Consider the following 24,961-nt stretch of genomic DNA (forward strand, 5'->3'; position numbering starts at 1 on the left):
TCTCTAAGGAGACAGTTTGGTTTCCAAGGGGCGTGTCCTATGAGTTTGATGGTTTCTAGAGGGTGTGACCTATGGATTGATGACTTCTAAAGAATTGATTTCTAGGGGGCGTCTGTCTGTTGGAGGTGGATCTTGTATTTAAGGGACAGGGTCCCATTTACATGAGATTTAAATCACCTCTGATTTTAAAGGTTGTGTACTATCTAAAGGACTCGAAACTTCTCGGGAGGAAGTGAGGATCCGTTTCTTTTTCGAAGGCCTGTCTTAAGTCAGAGAGGGAGAGATCCCCACCCTCCTGGAACCAAGGATCAGAAAATGAGACGGCAGTGAACTGACAGGACAAGGTTTATTGGGGTCCTGGAGACATTGGGAGTGGAACGAGAGGGTGAGGTTGAGGATCACAGGGGGCAACCCCCTAGCCAAGTTCCCCCTTCCTCCCGGGGTTGGAACACAGAGACAGACAAACCAACAGAGATGGAAAGACTGACAGGTACTACAGTAGAGGGGGAGGGAAATCCCAATGTCCACCACCTCCCACTCAGACGAGTTCACAGGATGAGGAATGACGTAGACTGGTCCACACTCTACAGGAAAAGGAGTGTCTGCCCTATTCACTCTAAGGAGGGTGAAGCGCAACCTGGACCAGCCTGTTCCAAGTGGACAGGGGTGTGTGAGCATATGGATCAGTCCATCCTACTGGGCAAGGGGATTTTGGACCAGTCTATTCTAGTGTTTGGGGGTGGGAGAAGATCATTAGGGTGGATCCATTCTGCAGTAGGTGAGGGAAACCTAATTAGAGGGTCCGGGGAGTTGAGTGCAGGGGGCATCTAACCTGGTCCTCTTTCAGCATAGGGAATGAAATGGGGGAAAGGCAGATTTTGGCTATATCCATTTTCTGGGAGCACCAGTGATTCTGGTGGGTAGCATTTGGAGGGGATCCAGGAAAATTGGGGGTCATGGCTCCCCCCATTCTCCAGATCAAGGTCGTTGGGAATGACTGCTCTCTGGGAGTGGGGCAGTCTTCCCTTGGGGGTGTGTACATGCCCATCTTTTATTATTAGGGCCCTCAAGATGACAGGTACCTGTGGAGGCCCATTTCTCATTCCTAGGTCCCCACATCTTAGTGGCCTGTTGATTTGGAGGTGCCCACATGTATTCCAGGAGTCCCAAGTTCCGGTGTGTCTCCGTAGATTTAGGGGCCCACAACTAATATGTTCTTGGACCCCTTTGCTGAAGAGTCTCTCCGTTTATCTGTGGTCCTCCAGCTCAGAGGCCTGTATGGGTTTTTGGTGGCCCCCCTCTCTCCAGTCAGGGTCTCCTCATCTCAGGGCCTTTGTGTGGACTGGAAGGCCGGGGCCTCACTCACAGTCCTGAGGTCCCCTGGCCCGGGCCCTGAGTCCAGGTGGTTGGGTTTAGGTTGGGGCTTGGCCTGGTTGTGTCAGTCCATGCCCCGATGCAGCTTCAGGTGCCTCGAGAGGTTGCTGAGCGTGATGAAGCCCTTGCCGCAGATGTGACAGGGGAAGGGGCGCTCAGTGCCATGCAGCAGCCGGTGGCGCTTGAGGTAGCACTCGTGCCGGAAGAACTTGCCGCACTCGAGGCACGGGAACGGCTTCTCACCTGTGTGCACCAGCACGTGCCGCTCCAGGTCCCGTGGTGAGCGGAACAGCTTCTCGCATTCGGAACAGCCGAAAATCTTCTTGCTGCGGCCCGAGCCAGACGCGGGCTCCCCAGATGCTGGCTCTCCCTCCGGGGCCGCCGTTGCCTCCTCTTCGCCACCCTCACCGTGGCTGACCCTACGGTGCTCCTCTAGGGCCCCCAGTGCTGCGTACAGCGCTCCGCAGTGGCCGCAGCCATAGGTTGCTGGGCCCGAGTGCGCCTCCAGGTGGCTGGCCAGGGCAGCGGCTGAGGCGAAGAAGGTCCCGCAGTCGCACTGGTACAGGGTGTCTTCCGATGGCTCAGCTGCTGCTGCAGGTGCTGGGGCCTCCCCGCCGCCCTCAGGGAGCAGCCCCCCTAGCTCAGGCACGCTGCCCCCTGAAGGGCCCAGGAGCAGCCCACCGTCCCAAGCCGGTGGAGCATCAACCCCCTCTGCAGTGCCACTCTCACTGACTATCTCCGGACCAACGCCTGCCCCCGAGGCCCAGGCCTGCGCTGGGGGCGCACCCGCCCCTTGCAGGTCATGTGTCAGCTTGTGCCGCTCCAGCAGCGCAGGCGCGTTGAAGTCACGCTCACAGCGCGGGCACTTGAAAGGCTTCACGTCAGTGTGCGCGGCCCAGTGGGCCGCCAGCTCCCGGCCATGATCAAAGCGCCGTGCGCAGGCTCCACAAGCAAATGGGGGCAACGAGGCCGCGGCTGCAGCTGCCGCCTCTGCCAGCCCCCAGCTGCCTGGGCCTGCGCCTGCACCCTCTGGGCCCTCTCCACTGCCAGCCCCTGTACCCCCGCACACTGAGCAGGGCCCTACGTTGCAGCAGACGGAGCATGGCCCGCTCAAGGTGGGCAGGCCCGGGCCGGGCTGCAGTGGAGATGGGAGCACCCCGCGGTGCTGGCGCTTGAGGTGGCGGCCCAGACTGGAGCGTGAGGAGAAGCGGAGCTCACAGACCAGACAACAGTAGGGCTTCTCACCAGTGTGGACAACCTGGGAGCGCAGAAGGAAGAGCACAGAGTCAGAACTGAGGATTTAGCACGCACAAAACACTCCTGGACTCCCAGAGGAATGAGGCCCAAGCTTCCTGCCATGGCCTACAGGGCCACAATCTAGCTTCAAACCTCTCACACTTGCGCTCTGTTTTGACCACACTGGCATGCTTTCAGTGCTCAAAAAGGCCAAGTCCCTTTCTGCCACAGAACCTTTGCACGTTATTCCTTCGTGCTGGGAAAGTCTTCCTCCCACTCTTCCTGGATAACTTACTCATTTTCAACAAGCCTATTGAGGGGATTGTGACTCAACAGGAAAGTGGTTAAGGACAAAGGCTCCGAGCACTGGCAGACCTCGGTTCAAATCCCAGCTCTGCCTTCTACTCTGTGAAAGCTTGGGCACGTGACTTTGCATCTCTGGGCCTCTGCTTTTCTCCTCTGTAAAAGGGGCACCATAAGATGGGCTATCTCACATCACTGCTATAGGGGTAGAGTGAAATCATCATGAAATAACTACTCATTTCATGGAAACTAAAATTATTATTAACAAACTTTTCTGTGTCCCACTGAGGTCCTCTAAACCAAACCAGTGTGTATGTTTGTGGGGCGGTGCGGGGAGGCAGAGAAGGGCTTTAATAATCACCTAGGGTGGGAGGTGGCTTTTCAGGGTACAAGTTGAACCATCTAGAGCAGAAATGTCCAATAGAACTTCCTACAATGATGGAAATGTCCTATATCTGTGCTGTCCAATATAGTAGCCACTAGCTATACGTAACTATTGAGCACTTGGAAGATGACTAGTGCCACTGAAGAACTGAGTTTTAGATTTTATTAATTTAAATTGAAATCACCACCTGTGGCTAATGGCTACCATACTAGACACTGCAGATCTAGTCAGAGAAGCCAGCCCTGGGAGGTGGCATCTTCCCCATTCTCAAGCCCTGCTATCAATTATTGATAGCCCTCAGGTATAGCAGGGCAGAGAAGTGGTTCTGAACCAAATCTGGTTGCTTCTTTACTAATACAGATTCAGGAAATCTAGGGAATTTGAATCTCCAGGGAGGGAGTCCAGGAATCTGTATTTTAAAGGCATAGCCAGGCTTGCAGACTGGGTGAAACCATGCTTTACAGAGGTCTCTACTGATATTCAATCTTCTGGCTGACTTAGAGTCTTGGAATAGCAGAGTGAGATTTTGGAGTGTAGAGTACTATTGATTGGTAATGTCTGCCTGGAAGCCTGTGGGGAGAAGGGCTGTGAAGTTGGATGAGAGTGCAGTGCTTGATTAGTAATTTCTGCCATGGGCATGGACCTGAAGAAGGAACACAGAGTGCTAGCATTTGTCATTCTGGCTCCAGTCGTGGTGATGTGACCACATACAGTGTGGTTGCAGAGAACTCTGTACTCTTTGTCACTAAACTTATTTTCTCTCCACTCTTTCTAACACAATAAGGTTGTGCTGGTCTCAGGGACTTTGTACATGATGTTCTTGCTGCTTGGAATGCTCTTTCCAATGATAGGCACCTCCCTTGCCCTGTAAGTCTCCATTTATCTGTCAGCTCCTCAGAAACCATTCCCTGAATTTAGCCCCCGAGCTCATCATGTGATTCTCTCTTGTCCTCTCCCTTCAGAGTTTATCTCTCGAATCACTCGTAGTACCTACATCTAAGTTGGGTGTTATCTGTCTCCCCCGCAGGTAAGGATGGTGAAAATAGGGACTACATTGGTTTTGTTCAGGTGCCATGAGACCGGCAGACTCTCTGGCCTCCTCCAGTGCCATTCTGCCCCTGATTCTCTGTACTTCAGCCATACCAGCCTTCCTCCAGTTCCTTAAAAGCCTGCCTTGCTTCCTTGAAAGTGCACATCCTGTTCTCTGGACCTGGAAAGCTCTTTCTCTCTGCTGCCATTCCTTCTCCTTGTTAACACCTCCTCATTCTTCACAGGCAGCTCATTCATCACCTCTTTCTCAGGACAACCATCCCTGACCTCATCCCTGACCCTGACTATTTCAGATCTCTCTTGTATTAGCTTCAGAATACTATTACCTTCTCTTCTCACAAATCTTGGTTGCAGTCTGATATTTATTAACCTGATTGTTCAGTTAATGTCTCCCCGACTAGACTGTTGGCTCTGGGAGGCTATGAAAGGGGTGGACTGTGTTTTGTTCCCCTGATTTTTTTCCTCAAAGATCTAGCACTGTGCCTGCATGAATAGGTGCTCATTAAATGGTTCATTTGAATTATAACTTACTGATGAGCAGTGGTGAGGCCTCAGAGGGTTGTGAATGTCACATCAAGTTAAGGGGTTCCCCTGTCATTCTAATGATCAAGGGTTTTAAGCAGGGGTACCAGGTCACTCTGTTGACGGATGCAGCAGCTGGATGTGAAGGAGGGAAACAACACATAGGAAGACCACTTAAAAAGTTGGGGCAGCATCCAGGATGTGAGGTGCTGAACCAAGACAGATACCATAGGACAGAGTGTAGGGGACAAGCATGAATGAAAGACCATTGATAAACATCAGGTTTTACTTACCTTTGTAGTGTATCTGGCACACAGACATAGTGTTCACTTAGAACAAAATGCCAACTCCTTACAACAGCTGAAAATGTTGTATGTGACCCAGCTACTGCCTACCTTTCACCACGTCTCCTTCCATTCTGTCCCAAGTCTGCTCTACCCCAACCACACAGTCTCCCATCACTTCCTTGAACACACCAAGCTCCTTCCCACCTCAGGGCCTTTGCACTTACTGTTCCCTCTGCCTGGAATGCTCTTCCCATGGTGGTCTCTTTCTTATACTTCAGGTCTCAGCTGAAATATCATCCTGCCCTGAACTTCCCCATGCTGTCTGACATAGCCCATAGCTCTCCCCTCTTTGCTTCTACACATCAATTTGTTTTTCGTTTTTGAATTTCCTTCCCAACACTTCTCCCTTTCTAGAACATTCTTGTTTGTGTATTTGCTTTCTTGTTCATTGTCTGCCTGGCTACTGACTACTTCTAATGAAATATAAGTTCTCTAAAGGCATGGTCTTTACTGATTATACCTTGGCAACCCAGGTGTTCTATTCAGGGAAAGCATTCAACAGGTAATCACTGAATAAAGGAATTAAGTATACATGTGATAAACCTGTTTTTTTAAATGGTAAGGAAGGGAATGATAAATGCAAGATTGCAGATGCTAGTGTGCATAGGGACTATTAGCAGAGGAGTGAGAGAGGGGAGGAACATATAGGTGGAACATATTTACTATGAATGTTCTGGTTGGTGGGTTGGGTGGTGATTGAAACAGAAACACCACATGCTTAGACTGGTCAGGGCACCTTGGCAGGGAGGAGGGAAAGAGAAATTTTCTAAGAGGAGGAGGTGGGTGACTGGGCCTTGAGCTGGCTACTTTTTGCCCACAGTGAAGTAGGGCCCTGGGTATCCAAGGTGTGTCCAACCCAGGGAAGCCAGCCTGCAGGACTCACCTGGTGGTGCAGCAGGCCAGTGGAGTCACGGAACCCCTTGGGGCAGGCAGAGCAGCGGTAGGGCCGCTCCCCGGTGTGTGAGCGCAGGTGGTTGGCCAGGTTGAAGCTGTGCTTGAAGCCCTTGCCACAACGTGGACACGCGTGGGGTTTGAGCGCTGTGTGCCGGGCGAAGTGGCGCCGCAGGTCTGAGCGGTAGCGGAAGCTCTTGCCACATTCACTGCAGTGAAATGGGACCCGGGGGGCAGCCGCGGGCGGTGCCGGTGCTGTGGTTGGGGCCGGGGCCGGGGCTGGGACCAGGGGAGCTGGCAGCGGGGCGTCATCCATTGCGGCAGGAAATGCAGCGCTGGGTGGGGGCTCTCTCTAAACGTGGGAGGAGACACAGGAGCAGGTGAGGGGGTCACTCCTCACCGGTTCTCCCCTCCCAGGCCCGTTGTCACAGACCACCACTTGTCCCCTGGGAGATCCTCCACTATTAAGCCACGCCCACCCCTCCAAGCCACTGTTCTTTAAACTCCTCCCACTCTTACAAAACCTCTCTTTTCACTCATCTGTCAGCCTCCCTAATCACTTCCTAGTTGCTTCTACTCCATGGAGTGCTTTTAAGGCTCTCCTTCTCTTTGTGAATGGACGCTTGCTCCACTCTAAGCCCCTCCCACTCTTGCTTAGGTCCCGCTGACTTTCAAAGTCACTCTCACACTGTTCCCTAAGCATCTTGTATTCCTTGTGAAGCCCTTCCCCTCCTAAGCCCATCTCACTCCCCTCTAAACTCCTCCCACTTTTCTCTGAAGATGCTTAGTGAATGGGAAGACAAAGATTTGGGGCTAAGCACACTGTAGGCATCCTTTCAGGGAGACCAGAACTAGTCCTACAACCTCAAATAAAACCAGCTGAAACTCTTTTCATCTGCAAAATGGGAATAATAGTCCTTACCTCGTGGAGTGGGGTTGGGATTAAGTAAAATTGTGGCAATGTGTGCTATGTGCTTACTTAAGCCGGTGCACAACAAAGACATTACGATTATCATTCAAGTTCCTCCTAGTTTCCTCTTTAAGTCCCACCATGCTTTCTAAGTTATTGGACTTCTCTAAGCCCTTCTCTCCTCCACTAAGACTCTCCTCCAAAACTCCATCCAATTTTTCCTTTAAGTAAGCCCCATCCTTTCCTAGACCCCCCTACATTCAACTCCTGTCACCTTCTCGGCCCTTTTTTATACCCCTCCCCTCCAAGCCTTTTCCACCTTCAACAGAAGACCCGATATTTTCAATAAAACGCTCCAAATTACGCACCAAATCCGACCTCCTCACTATGCCTACCCACATTCTCTAAGGCACACTCCAGCCAAACCGCACCTCTCTTCTACTCTGAGCTCCTCCCGTCTTCTTCCTGAGCCCCATTTCCCCACTAAGCCTCTAAACGTTCCTTCTACCCTTCAACCTAGGACCCGCCCACATTCTCTTCTGGCCACGCCCTTTTACCAAACCCCACCCCTTTGCCTAGGCCCCCTCCATTTCCTACCCGCAGTCCCTCTCCCTCCACCAAACCTCTCCTATTTCCATCCTAAGCCCCGCCCCTACCAGGCTCCTCCCAACCCTGCTCCGCCCCAATCGCCACTAAGCCCCACCTCCTCCACCGCGCAGCCGGAGGAGCTGCACCCCCCCCCCCCAAGTCCGCTCAAGGACCCAGGCCCCGAGAGCCGGCCTTTTGTGCCCCTCCCCCTGTCCCTAAAAGGTGCAGCCCCGGGCGCCCGGGGCGGGGGTAGGTCAGGCGAGCCCCCGATCCGGTCGAGTCCACATCGCTCGTGAGGAGCGGAGGTCGTGGAGACCTGGGGCGGCCCCGGGAGGCCGGGGAAGTCAGTCGGCTTTCCTCTTTAATTACTTACACCTCCCTCTGGGCGCCGACATTTTGGGCAGCGGGGGTAGCGTCACTTCCACCCAGGGGGCCCCTCGACTTCCGCCTCGGCCCCCTTCTCCCTCTCGCACTCCCCCTTTCGCCCGCCCTCTTGGCTCCCTTTCCCCACCCCCACTCTTCTCCCTCTTTCCCTTCCCTTTCTCAGCCCTGTAGGTTAGAGAAGCCAGATTGGCACCATCTTGGGTGAGGGCAGAGGGCGGGGCGAGGTTTAAGGTTACCCACGGCGCCATACAGACTAAGGGCAATGAGCTCAGCGCGCCGCATTTTCTCCTGTGGCGACGCTAGTTGGTGCTAACGTAGATGAAGGCAGATATGATTATCTTTTTCCAGCCTCGGACTTCTCCCGGTAGGATGCAGAATTGCTTCAGGAGAATAGAGAGAAATTGAAGTGGCCAACTGCGAAATAGGGATAGAAAAGACCAGGCACCATCTTATCAGCTTAGCCCTGTTTTGGGCTTCGAAGCCTATCAAGCGCCATATTAGTTACGGGCAATGAACAGCCATTTTCCCCTTTCTTACCCATTCCGTACCTATCTTTGATTGGGTCACCTGGCTGAGTGCTTTGTGGGAGAAAAGACTTTTCGACGTGTTTGGGGATGTGGTGGTGGGTTATTTTCCTCTAGGGACAAACAAGGACAACTGGTACGCAGGCGTAGTTTGCTTGCGCAGAATGTGCGGGGTCCTTAGGACCCAGCGAGTTCCCTTTGTTCCCCGCAGGCGCGCGGACCCGGCGGGGGAAGGGAAGGGAGGGGCCTCCGTGCGTCCGCTCCGAGGGGCGGGGCCAGCCCCCGCGCGCCCGCGGCCGCCCCCGCCCGCCGCCGCCGAGGGGCAGGGCCCCCTCACCCCCACCCCTTCCCACGCGTCGGCCCCGTCGCCCCCCGCGCGCGCGCGCGCACACACGCGAGCCCAGGCGACATGCAAATGAGGTACCCGAGAGGCGGGGGGCCCGGGCGGGGGGAGGGGGACCGGAGGAAGGGGAGGCCCGGGGCCGCGCGCTCCTGGAGCGCGCCCCCCAACACCTGTTCCTTCTCAAGTGCTTGCTCCAACGCGCGCGCGCGCGCTCCGACCTCGCGCCCCGTGGAGCCGGCCCGGGCGCGCGCGCGCAGACCCCCTTCCTGGCAGCTCTCGCCGTCCTGGGCCCCAGCGCAGCTCATTGGCCGCCGCCCCCACAGGGCCCGCCCTGCGCGCGGGCTTAGCCTCTCGGGGGGCGGATGGGCGCGCGCCTGCATGCGGGTGTGGGGAGGGGTGAATTGAGGGATCAATCTCCCTCTTTACTCCTTTCCATTGACCTGGTTTCTGGTTAGGGTGCGCCACGGGAGCGAACCGTATGATCGTGGAAAGGTGATCGCCTCTTTCTGGACCTTAATCTATGTACCTGTTAAAAAGGGGTGCAGGGGCACCTGCAGCACCTGCTCCTAGCTGCATCTGTGCCTCCCCGCCCCCCCCGCCTTTATACCCCATTCCAGTGCTCCCAGGATCTGAGTGAGCACTGGGAAGGTGATGATGGCTGTAGTGGTAGTTTATCGAGTGCTTACTATGCACCAGGCAGTGTGCTAGGGGCATTGTAAAGCCCCTTATCTCATTTGATTCTCCCGACAACACTGGCATATCCATTTTAAATAGAAGTAAACCGGCTCAGAGAGGCAGAGTCACTTGTAAAGTCAGTTGCTAATACAGGCAGAGCTGGATTCAAACCCAGGATCTCATGATGTCCCCTTGTCTCTTTGGGTCCATTTCTTCTCATTCCCTGGGCCATTGGGTCAGCAAGACCTGGTTTGAGTCTTGGCCCTGCCACTTACTGATAGAGGGAACTTGACTTTCTTGTCCCTCGGTTTCCCTATTTGCAAAATGGGAATGATGTACCCTTCCATCATTCCCATTGAGAGCTGCCAGAGAGTTGGGTCAGAGAGTTGGGTGAGGCTTAACTATTCATGACGCTAATAATAGCTATTGTCTTCTAACTGCCTCTTTGTATGAACACTTTATGTGTATTGTCTTATTGGCATTTCTGGGTGAGTAGGTAGAACTATGAGACCCATTTTGCAAAAGACTTAACTGAGGCTCAGAGAGATGAACACCTTGCCCAAAGGCCACACAGAGTAAGTGACAGACTTGGGATTTGAACTCAAGATGTCTGACTCCAGAGCCAGACTGTTAACAACTCGGATATATTTTCTCATCTGCGAATCAGGGTCAAACATCACCTGGAACCAGTCCCTTTCTTCCAGCCCTGGACCCCTTCCCCACTTCTGCCAGTCGAGGGAAGGGGAGGACATTTCTGAGACTTCTATGGCTCTGAAGATTGATGGGTTCTCTCACTACCGGCCTGCACCCTCAGTTGGACTCTATCCCCCTAGAAGTTTTTTCTTTATTTCAGCTCACGTTGACCTTGAACTTCTAGATCCAGGGGAAGGGTTAGGGAGGCATGGTGGACACTAGTGGGGCTCAGGGCAGTGCCTGTTTACCAAGTGGTAGAAAGTCTTCTTGCTATTGTACCCACTAGCATGGCTATAGTTGTGCGTCTGAGTGAATGTCAAGAGACCTGGAGAGAGGGATGGGCAAGGTGTTGGGGGGACACAGGGGTGCTCTAGACCCTGCCTGCACTGACGCTGCCCCTCTCTCCTCATAGCCGGTTCCAGTGCTCAGACCCAAGTCCCCCACTGCTCAATGGACACCCCCAGCCCAGACCCGTTGCCTTCGCCTTTGCCTGGGGAGGAAGAGAAACCTCTGGCCTTACCTCCTCCTGTTCCCCGGGGCCGCCGAGGCCGACGTCCAGGGGGAGCCACTTCCTCGAATCGGACGCTCAAGGCCTCCCTCCCTCGCAAGCGGGGCCGCCCGCCCAAGTCAGGGCAGGAGCCCCCGCTAGTGCAGGGGGTGACAGCCCCAGTGGGCAGCGGTGCTGGCAGCGACTTGCTGTTGATTGATGATCAGGGTGTGCCCTATACAGTCTCTGAAGGGTCAGTGGTAGGTGGGCCTGAGAGCTCTAGCCCCAAGAAGGCCCCGCACTTCTGCCCCGTGTGCCTGCGGGCCTTCCCCTACCTCTCTGACCTGGAGCGCCACAGCATCTCGCACTCAGAGCTGAAGCCACACCAGTGCAAGGATTGCGGCAAGACCTTCAAGCGGTCCAGCCACCTGCGGCGGCACTGCAACATCCATGCGGGCCTGCGGCCCTTCCGCTGCCCGCTCTGCCCCCGCCGCTTCCGCGAGGCAGGTGAGCTGGCGCACCACCACCGTGTCCACTCTGGGGAGCGCCCGTACCAGTGCCCTGTGTGCCGGTTGCGCTTCACTGAGTCCAACACCCTCCGGCGCCATTCCAAACGTAAGCACCCGGAGACCATGGGGGAACCCCTATGTCCCCCGGACCCAGGGCCTGAACCGTCGTGGGACGACGAGGGCATCCCGGCCACAGCAGTGGCTGATGAAGACGAGCCGGAGGGGAAGGAACTGGCTTCACCTACACCACCGGCCACCGCTTCCTGGGCCAGGTTTAGAGCTGGGAATTCAGCTGGTGCTGGGCCTGGGAAAGGAGGCCAGGACACTCATGTTTCTGGCGGTCTTCCCGTTGTGGGAGGGGGTGAAGGGTGGGGACCTAAACTTCTGGGTCCTGCTGCCTTCTGCCATCCTTCCCCGGACTAATAGGCCCTTGGGGGCAAGGGCAATGGAAATAAATCTTTGCCTACTGGCCTCCTGTGTGTGTTCGGTGATGGTACTAAGATGACTCTCCTCTTCTGCCTTCAATTGTTTTCCCGCGGCTATACGGCCCCGGATGGGGGTGCATGGAATTTGAGAGGATCTCATGTCCTGTGCCTCAGTAGCGTGATGCCAAAGAATGGCTTGGAGGAAGACTTTGGCTCTCTCCTGTCGCATTGAACCTTCTATACAAGCTGACTCTAGGTCCGTTCCCCCTATATCCCAGCCAAATTCCCAGAAATTCTGCCGCCGACATTTTGCCCACCTCCTCTCCTAAGGACCCACAGTTTGGAAGGAAGAACCGAATGGAGGGGTTTCGTATTCCTGCACTGGCCAGCAGCCAAAAGTACACAACACAACAAAACAAAGCAAATTAAAGTGTGAGCAGGACTGACTGGACGGGTTTACAGAGATAAAGGGTGTGGCTTAAAGAGAGGGCGGGGCTTAGGCAGGTTTGGGGGTTGGCAGACCGAAAGCGAGAGCAGTTTAGAGGGAATGAATAGGGTTTATCTGAGGGGCGGGGAGAGCAGGGTATTAGAAAAGGTGGAACAAGGGTCAGCCCGTGGCTCACTCGGGAGAGCGTGGTGCTGATAACACCAAGTCAAGGGTTAAGATCCCTTTACCGGTCATCTTTAAAAAAAAAAAAAGAAAAAGGTGGAACAAAATTTAGGAGAAGGTGCTGAGGTGTGGGCATGACTGCTGTGTAGGCCATAGAGAGGAGGAGTAAATAACGAAAGTCTTTGAGAGGGGAGTTTAGCAGGAAAGGCTGAATAGGACTGGGCTTAGGTGCTTTGTTTGGGCGAGGTTTATAGAATTACTTGAGAGGGGCAGTGTAAAGTGTGGTAAAGCTGTGGTTTTCAACTTCAGCTTGCATCGCAATCACGTAAAGTGTATTTTAAAACACAAGAGATCCCTAGGTTCCACCCCCAGGGTTTCTATTGTAGGGCCTGGGGCAGGGAGCCATTGCATTTCTGCAAGTTCCCAGGTGGCGCCGATACTGATGCTGCTGGTCTCCTAACCATACTTTGAGAACCACTGATCTAAGAGAATGTTTTAGAGGCGCGAGGCAGAATTATCACTTAAAATTTATGAGAGTTGCAGTTTAAATGTTATGGGGCGTGGAGGCAAAGCTAAAATGCAAGGACCTTGGTTCAGCCTAAGAAGCGTCTAGAGGCGGGGCTTGGGAGAAAGAGGCGGGGCTGAGGGGGGCCCTAGAGGAAGGTGTGGAGTTCTAGGGAGTATGGGCTTGGAGACAGGGGAGAATCGGAGAAACTTCGTGGGGGCGGGATTAAGGACGGATTTTCGGGTGAGGGGAGGAGCTTATAATAATTAAGCTCTGAAGTGGGCGTGATTCAGAGCCAGGGGGCGGGGCTTAAGTATGAGACCTGAGCTAGGGGTATGGCTTAACCGGATGTCTGGAGCAAGTAGAAGGTGCCCCAAGAAGAGGCGGGCGCACAGAGCGCAAGCACGCCTGACTCAGTTCGCCCACCGGAAGCAGTCCAGGCGTTCCCCGCCCTCGTGCCAAAGCCAGTGCGCAGGCGCACTTCCCCGGCCCGTTGCCGCCGCCTTCTGTGTCCATCCTCCACGGCGGCGCTTTAGAACGGGCGCGACTTCCGCTTCCGGGCGGGCGGGAGGTGCGGGGCTGCCGGGGAGGGGGAGGGGGCGGCACTTCCGGTCGGGCCCTCGGGTCTCCCCGGACCGGCGGCGCCTCCTCCGCCTCCTCGGCCTCCTCCCGGCGGAGACCCCGGCGCCGGTGAGTGACGGGGCGCGTGGCCCGGTGACCCGGGTGCAGCGGGGGCGGGGGGCCCTGCTCTGGCCCGCTCTAGTCCACAGAACGTCCCTCCGCCAAACGTCAGTGCTTCTCCCTCTGGGCCCTTGCCAGGGGACCCCTAATCACTGCTCTCCCATCAGAACACTCCAGATATTTACCCCATGAACGCCCACAGGTAGGACGGATGCCAAAGCGGCTTCGTTTATGGCGATCCCCTAAACTGATGCCAGGACCCTCCACTAATGTTTTCTCATAGGATCCCTTCCACATAGCCCCCCATCATTGCTTCCTCCAGGACAGCTCCCCAAATGCCACCAGCATTGCCACCCCCATGTAAGGCAGCTGCTGTGAATCCTCTATTAGTACCTTCTACCTAAAGGATTGTCTCCAGAGTATTGCGTTAGTGCTTCACAGCAGACACCGACCCCATTACCTCTGTCCACACACAACAGCCCACTCCCAAAACTCCTAATCTACCCCCCCCACACATACCCTGCTCCTTGGTGTAAAAATACTTTGTATTCTGGGCAGCACCAAAAATGCCTTTTTTCCCCTCCTGCAAACCCCCTAGTGATTCCCCTTAAGAATAGCCCTTTTCACCCCCACCCCCATGGAACAGCTCCCTCTAGAGTTCTGCTTTCACGCTCGTAACCTCTCCCACTTCAGGTAGAAATATCTGCTGCTTAGGTCCAGGCTCCCATGAAATACTCCTGCTGGGCCTCCTCCCTCACCCTCATCCTGGTCAGTTTCTGCCTTCAGTACTTCTGCTACAGAACAGCTTCTGGTAGCCAGGCTGTGAAGCTTTCCCTCTGACAATTTTCCTCTGGCATGATAACCCTTGTCCCGACCTGTAACTTCTCGCCCAGCCTTCATGCCATCCTCCTGGACTCCCTAGAGAAGACCCCTAGCTCCACTAGGGTGTGACCTCTTCTTTCCTAGGCATCCATTCTTTTTTTTTTTTTTTTTTTGGCGGCTGGCCTGTACGAGGACCTGAACCCTTGACCTTGGTGTTACAAACACTGCTCTCTAACCAACTGAGCTAACTGGCCAGCCCCATTCATTTTTCCCTGGACGAATATTCACTGTTCTAGGTCCAGGTCATAGAGTTGTGAAGGAGAGAGATGCACACAGCCTTTCGTCTTGTGGGGTTTTACAGTCCACTTGAAGAGACAGATCAGAAACAAGTGAACAAATAAACAAGATAAATGCTGTTCTGTGGGTCCTCTGGGAGCCCGATGAGCTACTTCAGAGGTGAAACCTGAATTATGAGAAGTGACTTAGCCATGAAAGATCTGAGTGTACAAGCAGAGGGAACAGCAAGTGCAAAGGCCCTGAGGTGGGCCGTGACTGTGGTGAGTGGAAGAACAGCAGGGGAGGCCAGTGAGATTGGAGTGAAAGAATTGAAAGGAGGAAAGGTTTGATCTCAAAGGGCCTTGGAGGCGAGGGAATTGGGATAAATTATCTGTCCTTTGTCCACTCTACCAAGCCCAGAATGTTCTTCATTCATTCATTTCTTCATTCATAAATACTTATTCAACAACTGTTTAATAGGCACTTACTTCACACTGAGGATGCAACAGAGAACAAAACAGACAAAACTCCCTGTCCTCATGGAGTGGATATGCTAGTTGAGGGGATAAACAATTAAAACAAAATATATACGAATGTGTGTGTGTGAAGTAAAATACAGTGGGATAAGGGGATAGAGACATGGGCTGTAGTGAAGGCTCTCTCAGGAGATTCCTATCCCTTGCATCTTGTCTCTCCAAAAAGCCACACACCAAAAAGTTACATCTGATTGTAAATTCTCCTCTTTATGGACAACTGTGGCCCACCAGGGGACTGCTCTTAATATTTCCCCCACCTCAGGAGTGAAGTGATTATGAAGATGAGCCTTGTGTTCTACTAGAGTTCTTATCTTTGAGCAAACTACTCCCTCTTTTCCTAGCCTCATTCATTCACGTACTCAACAAATATTTGTTAAGCCAGGCACTGTTCTAGGTCCTGGGGATAGAGCAGTGAACAAAACAGATAAAAATCTTTATCTTCATGGAGGCAATGACCCTCTAGAGGGGGAGACAAGACCAACAAAAACAAGACAAACAATATATGATATATTAGATGATGATGAGCAGTAAGTAGAAGTATGAAGCAGAGTGAAAGAGATCAGGAGTGTGGGCCTGAGTGGCAAGTAATAGTGGTTGCTGAGAGCCTCACTGATAAGATGACAATTGAGCAAAGACAGGACGGAGGTGAGGGAGTGAGCAAGGTGGATATGTGGGAGTCAGAGCATTCTAGGCAGAAGCAACAGCCAGTGCAAAGGCCCTGGGGCAGGAATGGAGCCGGCACATTGGAGGGGCATCTAGGAGACCATGGGGCATTTAGATCATTTTAAGGACTTTGGCTTTTACTTGGAGATGGGGTCATTGCAGGGTTTTGAGCAGAGGAGGGACATGGTTTGGTATTAGTCCTGTCTGTGAAATGGGAATAATAGTAATACTTACGAATTTGCTGTGAAGTTTGAATAAGACAAGCCACCAAAGGCACGTAGCACAATGCTTGTTAGAGTTCAACAAGTGTTGGTGGCTTTTCTTGGAGTTGGGTCAAACCAAGAGACTTGGGGTTAGGTGGCAGGGAGGTCGGTGGGGCAAAGCATTTTATAGTATAAGGTGGTATGGGAGATCTTCCTTTAATTTGGAGGGTGAAATATTGAAAGACAGCTTGTTGTGGGGGTAAGAGCACGACTGGAGCCCCATCACCTGCTTTCAACTCCTAGTCCTGTTGCTTGTTAGTGGCGTGACTTGGGGAGATTAATTTACCTCTCTGGTCCTCAGTCTCTTCCAATGTATTTGAAAGTCGATAATTGTAACCATCTTCTAGGGTTATTTGGAGGATTCATTTAGTCAATACATGTGCAAGATTTAGAAGAATACTTCGCTTGTAGAAAGTACTCATTCAAGGGATGGCCTGTAGCTCACTTGGGAGAGCGTGGTGCTGACAACACCAAGTCAGGGTTTAAGATCCCCTTACCAGTCATCTTTTTTTAAAAAAAAGGTACTCATTCAGTGTTATATGTTACTCTATGTTACTGTTATTAACAGACTAGAATTTCATCACAAGGTAGCTTTATTGCATCAGAATGGCTCACAAGTCCTGAAATCTGAAAGTCATGGAATCAAATACCTGCTTTCCCTATTACTGGTTACATGATCTTGAAGGAATGACACTCCCCCACCCCCTGCTCCTCAGTTTCCCCACTTATAAAATGGGACCTTAATGATAGGACAGTTGTGAGGCATCAAGGCAATGGTGCATATCAAACTGGTCAAACAATAAATGTGAGCTGTTAAGACAGTTATTGCAGTTGCTGTGGGATTTCTGCCCCTCGCAGGGCATTGGAGGGAAGGTGTCTCTCCACATCATGTTTCTCTCTTCATAAAACCCTCCTGTGACTTTTCCCCTTAGAAAGACATCGTTTTAAGGCTTGAGTCCCCTGAAAGAGGAAATGTCTTATTTCCCAGTGGAAATTATCATGAGCTTGATCAATTCTCTTTCTCATTAAGACACCCCTTTCAGCATCTGACCACTCTGGCCTCAGTGCCCTCTTCATAACGTCACTGTCCCCAGAATTCCTTCTCCAGCGGGATACCCTCCCAGATGTTAGTTTCATTTCTGCTAAGTATCTTTCCCCCTCCCCCATTCTAGGGAGTTCTGTTCAGCTTAGTCTTATTCCTTCACTCATTCTGCAAATATTTATCAATATAGGCATTTCCAGCTATATATTTCCCTCTGGAGCACTGCTTTGGTGGCATCTCCTAGCTTTAGTATGTTGTATTTTCAGTTGTATTTATTGCAAAGCATTTTCTAATTTGTGATTTCTTTGTGGACCCATTGGTGATTTAGGAAGGTGTTGTTTAATTTCCACATATCAGCAAGTATTTGTCAAGCACTTGCTCCATGCCAGGCTCTGTGCTAGATGCCAGGAGCACAGTGGCAAACAAGATGGGCCAAGTCCTTGCTTTCTTAGTGAAGGGCCATACAGTAAACATAGAGCAAACAAATATAGTTGGTGGTAATAACTGAGATAAAAAATGCTGCTGCATGAGGGCCTAGACAGAGAGAGGGGGTGGGGGGTTATTTTAGCTAGGGAGTGCTTAGTAGAGACTTGAAGGAGGTTCAAGAGGGAGCCTTGTTGAAATGTGAGGAAGAACATTCCAGACAGAGGAGACATTAGCCACCATCCCCTCCCACCATGCCCCTTGTATAAACACCCCTCATAACCCAAAGAGCACCTACTCCAAATAAGGCTCCTACACCCACCTTCCTCTACTCTCAGAGAACAATCTCTGGTAAAATGCTCCTGTGGGAGCAGGATAAGAATGGGATTCAGGCAATTGATCCAGACCGTTGCTGTGTGACCTTGGGCAAGTCACTTGGCCTCTGTGCCTCATTTTTCTCATTTTCCCAATGGAGATAATAATTGTCCCTATCTCATAGAGTTGTGTTGGGTATTCAGTGAGTTAATATAGGTAACCTGCTTAGAACAGTGGCTGGCCTACAGGGAATGCCCAATCAATAATGGCTATTACTTATATGTGCTCTAATGGAGGTGAGCCAGGGCAGTGGCTCTTTCCCCATACACCTTCACTCCCCCACACCCTAGCACCCTAAATTGCTCCCCTGCTCCCTGCATCCTTATACCATGTGCTTTCTTCCCTGTCCACTCAGCCCCCTCCACAGCTGTCTGCCCAACTTAGGTTCCACCTACAGTCTTCTAGTTGCCACCCCAGCCATGCCTTTGCTCTTTCTGGAGATCAGATTAAATGGAGCGGGTGGGAAGGACATGGGATGTTGAGTTTTATCCAAGGACAAGGACACCCAGAGCTAGAGACTAAAAATATCTAAGTCTGGGGTGGGGGTTGGGGTGGAGGAGACACCTTTCACCTGTGGGAGGAGAGAACAAGCCAAATGGATAGAGGATGAAGGGCTAAGGCCTCAGTAGGCCTCCCTAACCTCCACAGTGGGCTGGGCCCTTCTCCCACTGGCTCTCCTCTGATTCCATGGAGGTGTTTCACAAGGCTCCCAGGTGGGTCTAAGAACTTAGAGATCAACGATGGGAGCTGAGGTATTGGTGGGGGAGGTGAGGTACAGACACAGACAGCTGCAATCTGGAACGAAAAGCACTCTAAAGGAGCTACCAGAGAATGACTGCTGGCGTGGAGGGGTAAGGAGAGTTCCCCATAGGGGCGAGGACAGGAATTCAGGCTCCCTGAGCATTTGTTGCTAGGCTTAGCCCAGGTGTGCAATGCCATTGATGGTAGAAATAGCTCAGGAGATTGAATTCACTGCGCTGATGCATGTTTTCATTACATTCTATTTCAATTGTTTTAAATACCCCTCCAGTGTAGGGGTTACCATCCCATTTTAAATATAGAGAAAATGGATCCCAGTGGAGATGGGAATTTGAACCCAGATCTTTCCCATCCCAGGGCCCATGTATTTTCTGTTGTATCAGGCTGTCTGTGACTAAATGCCAGCCACCTTGCTCCCTTGCTGTAATTTATTTCTCCCAGGCAAGCAGATTCTCATTCTACCTTGTATTAAAAGAATGCACCGCCTCCCAATACTGACTTCCTTTCCAGTTCTCTTGGCTTGTCCTGACTTCTCTCTTTCTACTATTAGTGGTGACAGTAATAACAATATAATAGCTTTTATTTATTGAGTGCTTACGGAGTGCCGGGAACCATCCACCTTAAGAGCTGTACACATATTAATTTGTTGGATCCTCACAACTCTGTGAGGTAGGGATGTACTTTGTTATCTCCATTTGTAGATGGGGAGATGGAGGCACAGAAAGATTCAGTGATTTGCCCATGGTCACACAGCTAGAAAGTGGCAGGCCTTAGATTTGAACCTGGCATTCTGGCTCCGTAGTCCACTCTCTTAATCACTCTGATATAAGCTATTATTATCCTCATTTTACAGAAGCAAAACCTGAGGAGATTGAGAGCAGAGCGCTGGTGTGTGTTTGGGGGGTGGTGGGGATGTCAGGAGTAGAGGGAGACACAGCAGAGGGCCTGGGACACAGCAGAGGGCCTGAGAGGGTTTGAAAGAACTGAGACCAGAGGCCCCTAGGGTGCTGGGAGAATTAGACTGAGAAGGAGAGAAAGTAGAAGGCCTGTAGGTGGTATTGAGGAGAGGGTCTGGGGATAGTTAGAGGAGGTGTGTCAGGACCAGAAAAGAGAGGAAGAGATGGAAGGAATTAGACAAAAGGGAGATGGAGGGGTGGGACTTGAGGACCAGAGAGAAGAGTTAAAGGTGAGTAGGAGAGGCCTGGGCCTAGTGGAGCTAAGAGGGAGAGCTGGCTGCTCTTCGGGGTGGAAAGACAGAGGAACTAGATGCAGAAGCCTAGAACATGAGGGAGTAGCTATCCAGCAAAAGGAAGGGGTATGAGTCTTGGCACACAGCTCCCTTTGCTGGCTAGGGAGATCAAGCGCCCTGTCTGGTTTCCTCAGCCCCATCCTCTTCTTCACAGGGTCTCCCCACCCGCCAGAGATGGAGGCAAACCCAGCGGGCAGCGCTGCCGGGGGTGGTGGGAGCAGCGGCATAGGGGGCGAGGACGGGGTCCATTTCCAGAGCTACCCTTTTGACTTCCTGGAATTCCTCAACCACCAGCGCTTTGAGCCCATGGAGCTGTATGGGGAACATGCCAAGGCGGTGGCAGCCCTACCCTGCGCCCCTGGCCCCCCACCCCAGCCCCCGCCCCAACCGCCTCCTCCCCAGTATGACTACCCACCCCAGTCTACTTTCAAACCCAAGGCAGAGGTGCCTTCCTCATCTTCGTCGTCGTCATCGTCTTCTTCCTCCTCTTCCTCGTCATCATCCTCCTCCCAAGCCAAGAAGCCTGATCCGCCCCTGCCACCTGCCTTTGGGGCTCCCCCTCCTCCCCTCTTTGATGCTGCCTTCCCAGCCCCACAATGGGGCATCGTCGATCTCTCGGGACACCAGCACCTGTTTGGGAACCTGAAACGAGGGCCAGCATCTGGGCCAGGGGTGACGCCAGGACTGGGCACTCCCACGGGGACTCCCGGGCCACTTCCCACCCCCTCGCAGACTCCACCAGGACCTGCCACAGGAGCCGCCTGTGACCCAACCAAGGATGACAAAGGCTACTTCCGCAGGCTGAAGTACCTGATGGAGCGGCGCTTCCCCTGTGGGGTGTGCCAGAAGTCCTTCAAGCAGTCCTCGCACCTGGTTCAGCACATGCTGGTGCACTCGGGGGAGAGGCCATATGAGTGTGGTGTCTGTGGTCGCACCTACAACCATGTCTCCAGCCTCATCCGCCACCGCCGCTGCCACAAGGATGTGCCGCCGGCCGCTGGAGGCCCACCCCAGCCTGGCCCACCGCTCCCACCGCTGGGCCTTCCTGCACCCGCCGCCAGTGCTGCTGCCACTGCCCCCACCAGTGTTTCTTCTGGCCCTCCAGCCACGTCCACGGCGCCCACCGCCTCCTCTGCAGATGGGAACGCGGCCCCTGCAGCCCCTACTGGTGTTGGGGTGCCTCCTCCAACAGGGGGCAGCGAGGGCCCGTTTGCCTGCCCGCTCTGCTGGAAGGTCTTCAAGAAGCCCAGCCACCTCCACCAGCACCAGATCATCCACACGGGCGAAAAGCCCTTCTCCTGCTCCGTATGCAGCAAAAGCTTCAACCGGAGGGAGAGCCTTAAGCGGCACGTGAAGACACACTCGGCCAACCTCCTGCGCCTGCCGTGTGGCATCTGCGGGAAGGCTTTCCGCGACGCCTCCTACCTCCTCAAGCACCAGGCGGCCCACGCCGGGGCGGGGGCCGGGAGTCCTCGGCCGGTGTACCCCTGCGACTTGTGTGGCAAGTCCTATTCAGCTCCGCAGAGCCTGCTCCGGCATAAGGCTGCCCATGCCCCGCCTGCAGCCGCCGGAGATGCTCCCAAAGACGGGGCAGCCTCGGTCCCGCAGCCCCCGCCCACCTTCCCTTCTGGCCCATACCTCCTGCCTCCTGACCCTCCTGCCACAGACAGTGAGAAGGCGGCGGCGGCTGCAGCAGCTGTGGTGTATGGCGCCATGCCGGTTCCGCTGCTGGGAGCCCACCCGCTGCTGCTTGGCGGGGCTGGGACGAGCGGGGCGGTAGGCTCTGGCGCCACAGTCCCCGGAAAGACGTTCTGCTGCGGCATTTGCGGGCGCGGCTTCGGGCGCCGTGAAACCCTGAAGCGCCATGAGCGCATCCACACTGGCGAGAAGCCCCACCAGTGCCCCGTGTGCGGGAAGCGCTTCCGTGAGTCCTTCCACCTGAGCAAGCACCACGTAGTGCACACGCGCGAGCGGCCCTACAAGTGCGAGCTCTGTGGCAAGGTCTTTGGCTACCCGCAGAGCCTCACTCGCCACCGCCAGGTGCACCGGCTCCAGCTGCCCTGCGCCCTGGCCGGGGCTGCTGGCTTACCAGCCACCCAGGGTGCGCCAGGGGCCTGTGGGCCAGGGGCCTCTGCCACATCCACGGGGCCAGCTGATGGGCTGAGCTATGCCTGCTCGGACTGCGGCGAACACTTCCCAGATCTCTTTCACGTCATGAGCCACAAGGAGGCCCACATGGCGGAAAAGCCATACGGCTGCGATGCCTGTGGCAAGACCTTCGGTTTCATTGAGAACCTCATGTGGCACAAGCTGGTCCACCAGGCTGCCCCCGAGCGTCTGCTCCCGCCCACACCTGGCGGCCCCCAGCCGCCAGATGGCTCCAGTGGCGGCGATGTGGCCAGCGTGCTGGACAATGGGCTGGCTGGAGAGGTGGGGGCGGCCGTGGCGGCGCTGGCAGGAGTGTCTGGGGGTGAGGATGCAGGCGGGACAGCGGTGGCTGGGGCCGGCGGGGGTGCCAGTTCCGGCCCCGAGCGCTTCAGCTGTGCCACGTGTGGCCAGAGCTTCAAGCACTTCCTGGGTCTCGTGACTCACAAGTACGTGCACCTGGTGCGGCGGACCCTGGGCTGCGGCCTCTGTGGTCAAAGTTTTGCTGGCGCCTATGACCTGCTCCTGCACCGCCGCAGCCACCGGCAGAAGCGGGGCTTCCGTTGCCCAGTGTGCGGGAAGCGCTTCTGGGAGGCAGCCCTGCTGATGCGCCACCAGCGCTGCCACACAGAGCAGCGGCCCTACCGGTGTGGCGTGTGTGGCCGAGGCTTCCTGCGCTCCTGGTACCTTCGGCAGCATCGCGTGGTGCACACAGGGGAGCGCGCCTTCAAATGCGGCGTATGCGCCAAGCGTTTTGCCCAGTCATCTAGCCTGGCGGAGCACCGGCGGCTGCATGCTGTGGCCCGGCCCCAGCGCTGTGGCGCCTGTGGCAAGACCTTCCGTTATCGCTCCAACCTGCTGGAGCACCAGCGGCTGCATCTGGGCGAGCGCGCCTACCGCTGTGAGCACTGTGGCAAGGGCTTCTTTTACCTGAGCTCGGTGCTGCGCCACCAGCGCGCTCATGAGCCACCGCGGCCCGAGCTCCGCTGCCCTGCCTGCCTCAAGGCCTTCAAGGATCCGGGCTACTTTCGTAAGCACCTGGCGGCCCACCAGGGCGGCCGGCCCTTCCGCTGCTCTTCCTGTGGTGAGGGTTTCGCCAACACCTACGGCCTCAAGAAACACCGCCTGGTGCACAAGGCTGAGGGCCTTGGGGGAGCTGGAGCGGGGGCAGGCACCTTGGCCGGGAAGGATGCCTGACCAGGGGGGCAGGTTCCTATCTGCCACTTCAATCAGATGTCCTCTTCCAGACTTACCCCCTTCTGGGGCTGCCATTTAGACTCTTCCGCTCCTTGTCTCCCCATCCTTAAGAACGTCAGACGGACTAGTCTCCTTCAGGGCCCATGCCCTACAAACTCGAGACTGAATCACTCCCATCCTGGACCTCTCTGGCTCTTCCCTCATCCCCTCATCCCCTCAGACACTGAACTTGATCTTCCGTCCAACCCTTTTTTGTAACCCTCATCAGCGTCCTCCCCCAGCCCCCAGCAGCATTCTGTTCCCAATAAGCTTTGGTGAAGATGGGTCTGAAATGCCTTTCCCCCTTCATTTGTAATCGGGCTGGACAGTGGAATATGAGCTGAGTTGGGAGGGCACAAGGTAGGGAGGGGGAGCTGGGTGCTCCTTTGGATCGTGGGGTGGGGGGTGGGGTGGCAGACGCGGCTTGTACAGAGCGGAGAATAATAAATCTTATCAACAGGGCCCTGGAGACCTTCCTTGTATCCCAGGAAGAGTGAGGATTAAGAGATGCCAAAACACATGGTTGAGAACTTTTGTTTCCCTTGGGAGTTTGATTCCCCTGCACCCTCTGTTTCACTCACAATCAACCCATATTTACTGAGGATTTACCATACTCCAAGCGTTAGTCTATGAGTTGGGCAAATGGAGAACAAGATAGGTAAGTCTCTGCTCTCAGGAACTGACTTAACATGCCCAGACTCCCCTTCATGATGCTTTTTGTACACTCGGCCACCATTTCCTGAAGCTTCCTGTCTGCCAGGCCCTGAGCTGGGCACTGGGTAAACCAGTGAATTGGACGTGTCCCTCGCCTTGTCGAGCCACTGCTGTATTGCAGCCTTGTGCAGACTTGTGTTTATTATACAGCTCGCTCATATCGCCTGACCCTCCAGGATAGTAATTTGAGAGATTCAAAAGCCCTTTAACAGCTCTCATTTTAGTTCTTGGAACAGTGAAATATATGCACTGCAACGTGTAATTAGTTTTCCCATTTGTCAGAAGAGGAGACCTGGGTCCTGGAGAACAAAGGAGCTCCAAGAACACCTAGCAAATCCACAGTATAATTGGGACTCCAGTCCTGGGGTACCTCAATACTGAAACTTGGAAGATGAAACTGGGTAAGAGGGCACTGCCTGGGCAAGTCCAGTGTGCCCCATGGAAGGGAGGCAACCCAGTGTGGACACTGTCCTAATGCTGAAGACTCAGTGTGAGACAGATGTTGTGCCAATGCCCCAAGGTTCAAAAGTTACATGGAAGTCACTGGGGGCTGAGGGAGCACAGAGGGGTCACCCTATCAGACGGGTGGGTGGGGACTAGGAAAGCTTACTGAGGAAGATGATGATACCTGAACAGTGACATAAAGCAACAGGAACTTGCCAGGTAAAGAACTGGGCAAACTAGATTTCCAGGTGGAGGATTTGGCGTGTCTAACTAAACCTAGATATTCTGGAGCATTTCAAATAGATTAGTATAGCTGGAGGTTGGGGCTGAGGGGTTGGGGCTGGATCCTGAGAGGTCTTGAATTCCAAATTATGGAATTCGAATGATTTTATAGGCCAGAGACTGGATATGGCCCACTGACTCATTTCATTGAGTTTGTGCTTTCAAAAAAATAAAGTTTGACTTAGTTGCCAACATTGGAAAATCAAAAGATTTTACATAACATGAACTAATGGAACGTCTGAAAAATTTGGAGGATCTAGCAACCCAATCTAAATGCCACCCCCACCAGA

General features: G+C 53.9%; 3 protein-coding genes across 5 annotated transcripts; 2 read left to right on the forward strand and 1 right to left on the reverse strand.

The window, feature by feature from the left end:
• Positions 1-327: 327 nt before the first annotated feature.
• Positions 328-8,065, reverse strand: FIZ1 (FLT3 interacting zinc finger 1). Of its 2 annotated transcripts, none has more exons than XM_063090479.1 (3): positions 7,980-8,065; positions 6,101-6,460; positions 328-2,632 (listed from the first exon to the last, which is right to left on the reverse strand). In XM_063090479.1, the coding sequence occupies exons 2-3, from the start codon at positions 6,422-6,424 to the stop codon at positions 1,439-1,441; spliced, it is 1,518 nt and encodes a 505-aa protein (XP_062946549.1). In that variant the 5' UTR covers positions 6,425-6,460; positions 7,980-8,065; the 3' UTR covers positions 328-1,438. The 2 variants fall into 2 exon arrangements, with proteins under 2 accessions (XP_062946549.1, XP_062946548.1); XM_063090478.1 differs by lacking the exon at positions 7,980-8,065 and adding an exon at positions 7,031-7,526.
• A 727-nt stretch (positions 8,066-8,792) lies between these two features.
• Positions 8,793-11,692, forward strand: ZNF524 (zinc finger protein 524). The gene is made up of 2 exons (XM_063091104.1): positions 8,793-8,934; positions 10,638-11,692. Exon 2 carries the CDS (start codon positions 10,676-10,678, stop codon positions 11,642-11,644), a length of 969 nt encoding a protein of 322 aa, XP_062947174.1. The 5' UTR covers positions 8,793-8,934; positions 10,638-10,675; the 3' UTR covers positions 11,645-11,692.
• A 1,669-nt stretch (positions 11,693-13,361) lies between these two features.
• On the forward strand, positions 13,362-23,596 carry ZNF865 (zinc finger protein 865). Of its 2 annotated transcripts, none has more exons than XM_063089850.1 (2): positions 13,362-13,451; positions 20,005-23,596. In XM_063089850.1, the coding sequence occupies exon 2, from the start codon at positions 20,025-20,027 to the stop codon at positions 23,190-23,192; it is 3,168 nt and encodes a 1,055-aa protein (XP_062945920.1). In that variant the 5' UTR covers positions 13,362-13,451; positions 20,005-20,024; the 3' UTR covers positions 23,193-23,596. The 2 variants fall into 2 exon arrangements, with proteins under 2 accessions (XP_062945920.1, XP_062945922.1); XM_063089852.1 differs by lacking the exon at positions 13,362-13,451 and adding an exon at positions 14,465-14,821.
• The last annotated feature ends 1,365 nt before the right edge of the window (positions 23,597-24,961 follow it).

This window comes from Cynocephalus volans, chromosome 3 (genome assembly GCF_027409185.1).
Source record: "Cynocephalus volans isolate mCynVol1 chromosome 3, mCynVol1.pri, whole genome shotgun sequence".
NCBI lineage: Eukaryota > Metazoa > Chordata > Mammalia > Dermoptera > Cynocephalidae > Cynocephalus > Cynocephalus volans.

What these genes read in the sequence shown, in the direction of transcription:
- ZNF865 (XM_063089850.1), top strand. Translation starts at nt 20,025, where the DNA reads ATGGAGGCAAACCCAGCGGGCAGCGCTGCCGGGGGTGGTGGGAGCAGC.
- FIZ1 (XM_063090479.1), bottom strand. Translation starts at nt 6,424, where the DNA reads ATGGATGACGCCCCGCTGCCAGCTCCCCTGGTCCCAGCCCCGGCCCCG. An exon ending in CTGGCCTGCTGCACCACCAG is followed by an intron (nt 2,633 to 6,100) that starts GTGAGTCCTGCA and finishes CTGCGCTCCCAG; the next exon opens with GTTGTCCACACTGGTGAGAA.
- ZNF524 (XM_063091104.1), top strand. Translation starts at nt 10,676, where the DNA reads ATGGACACCCCCAGCCCAGACCCGTTGCCTTCGCCTTTGCCTGGGGAG.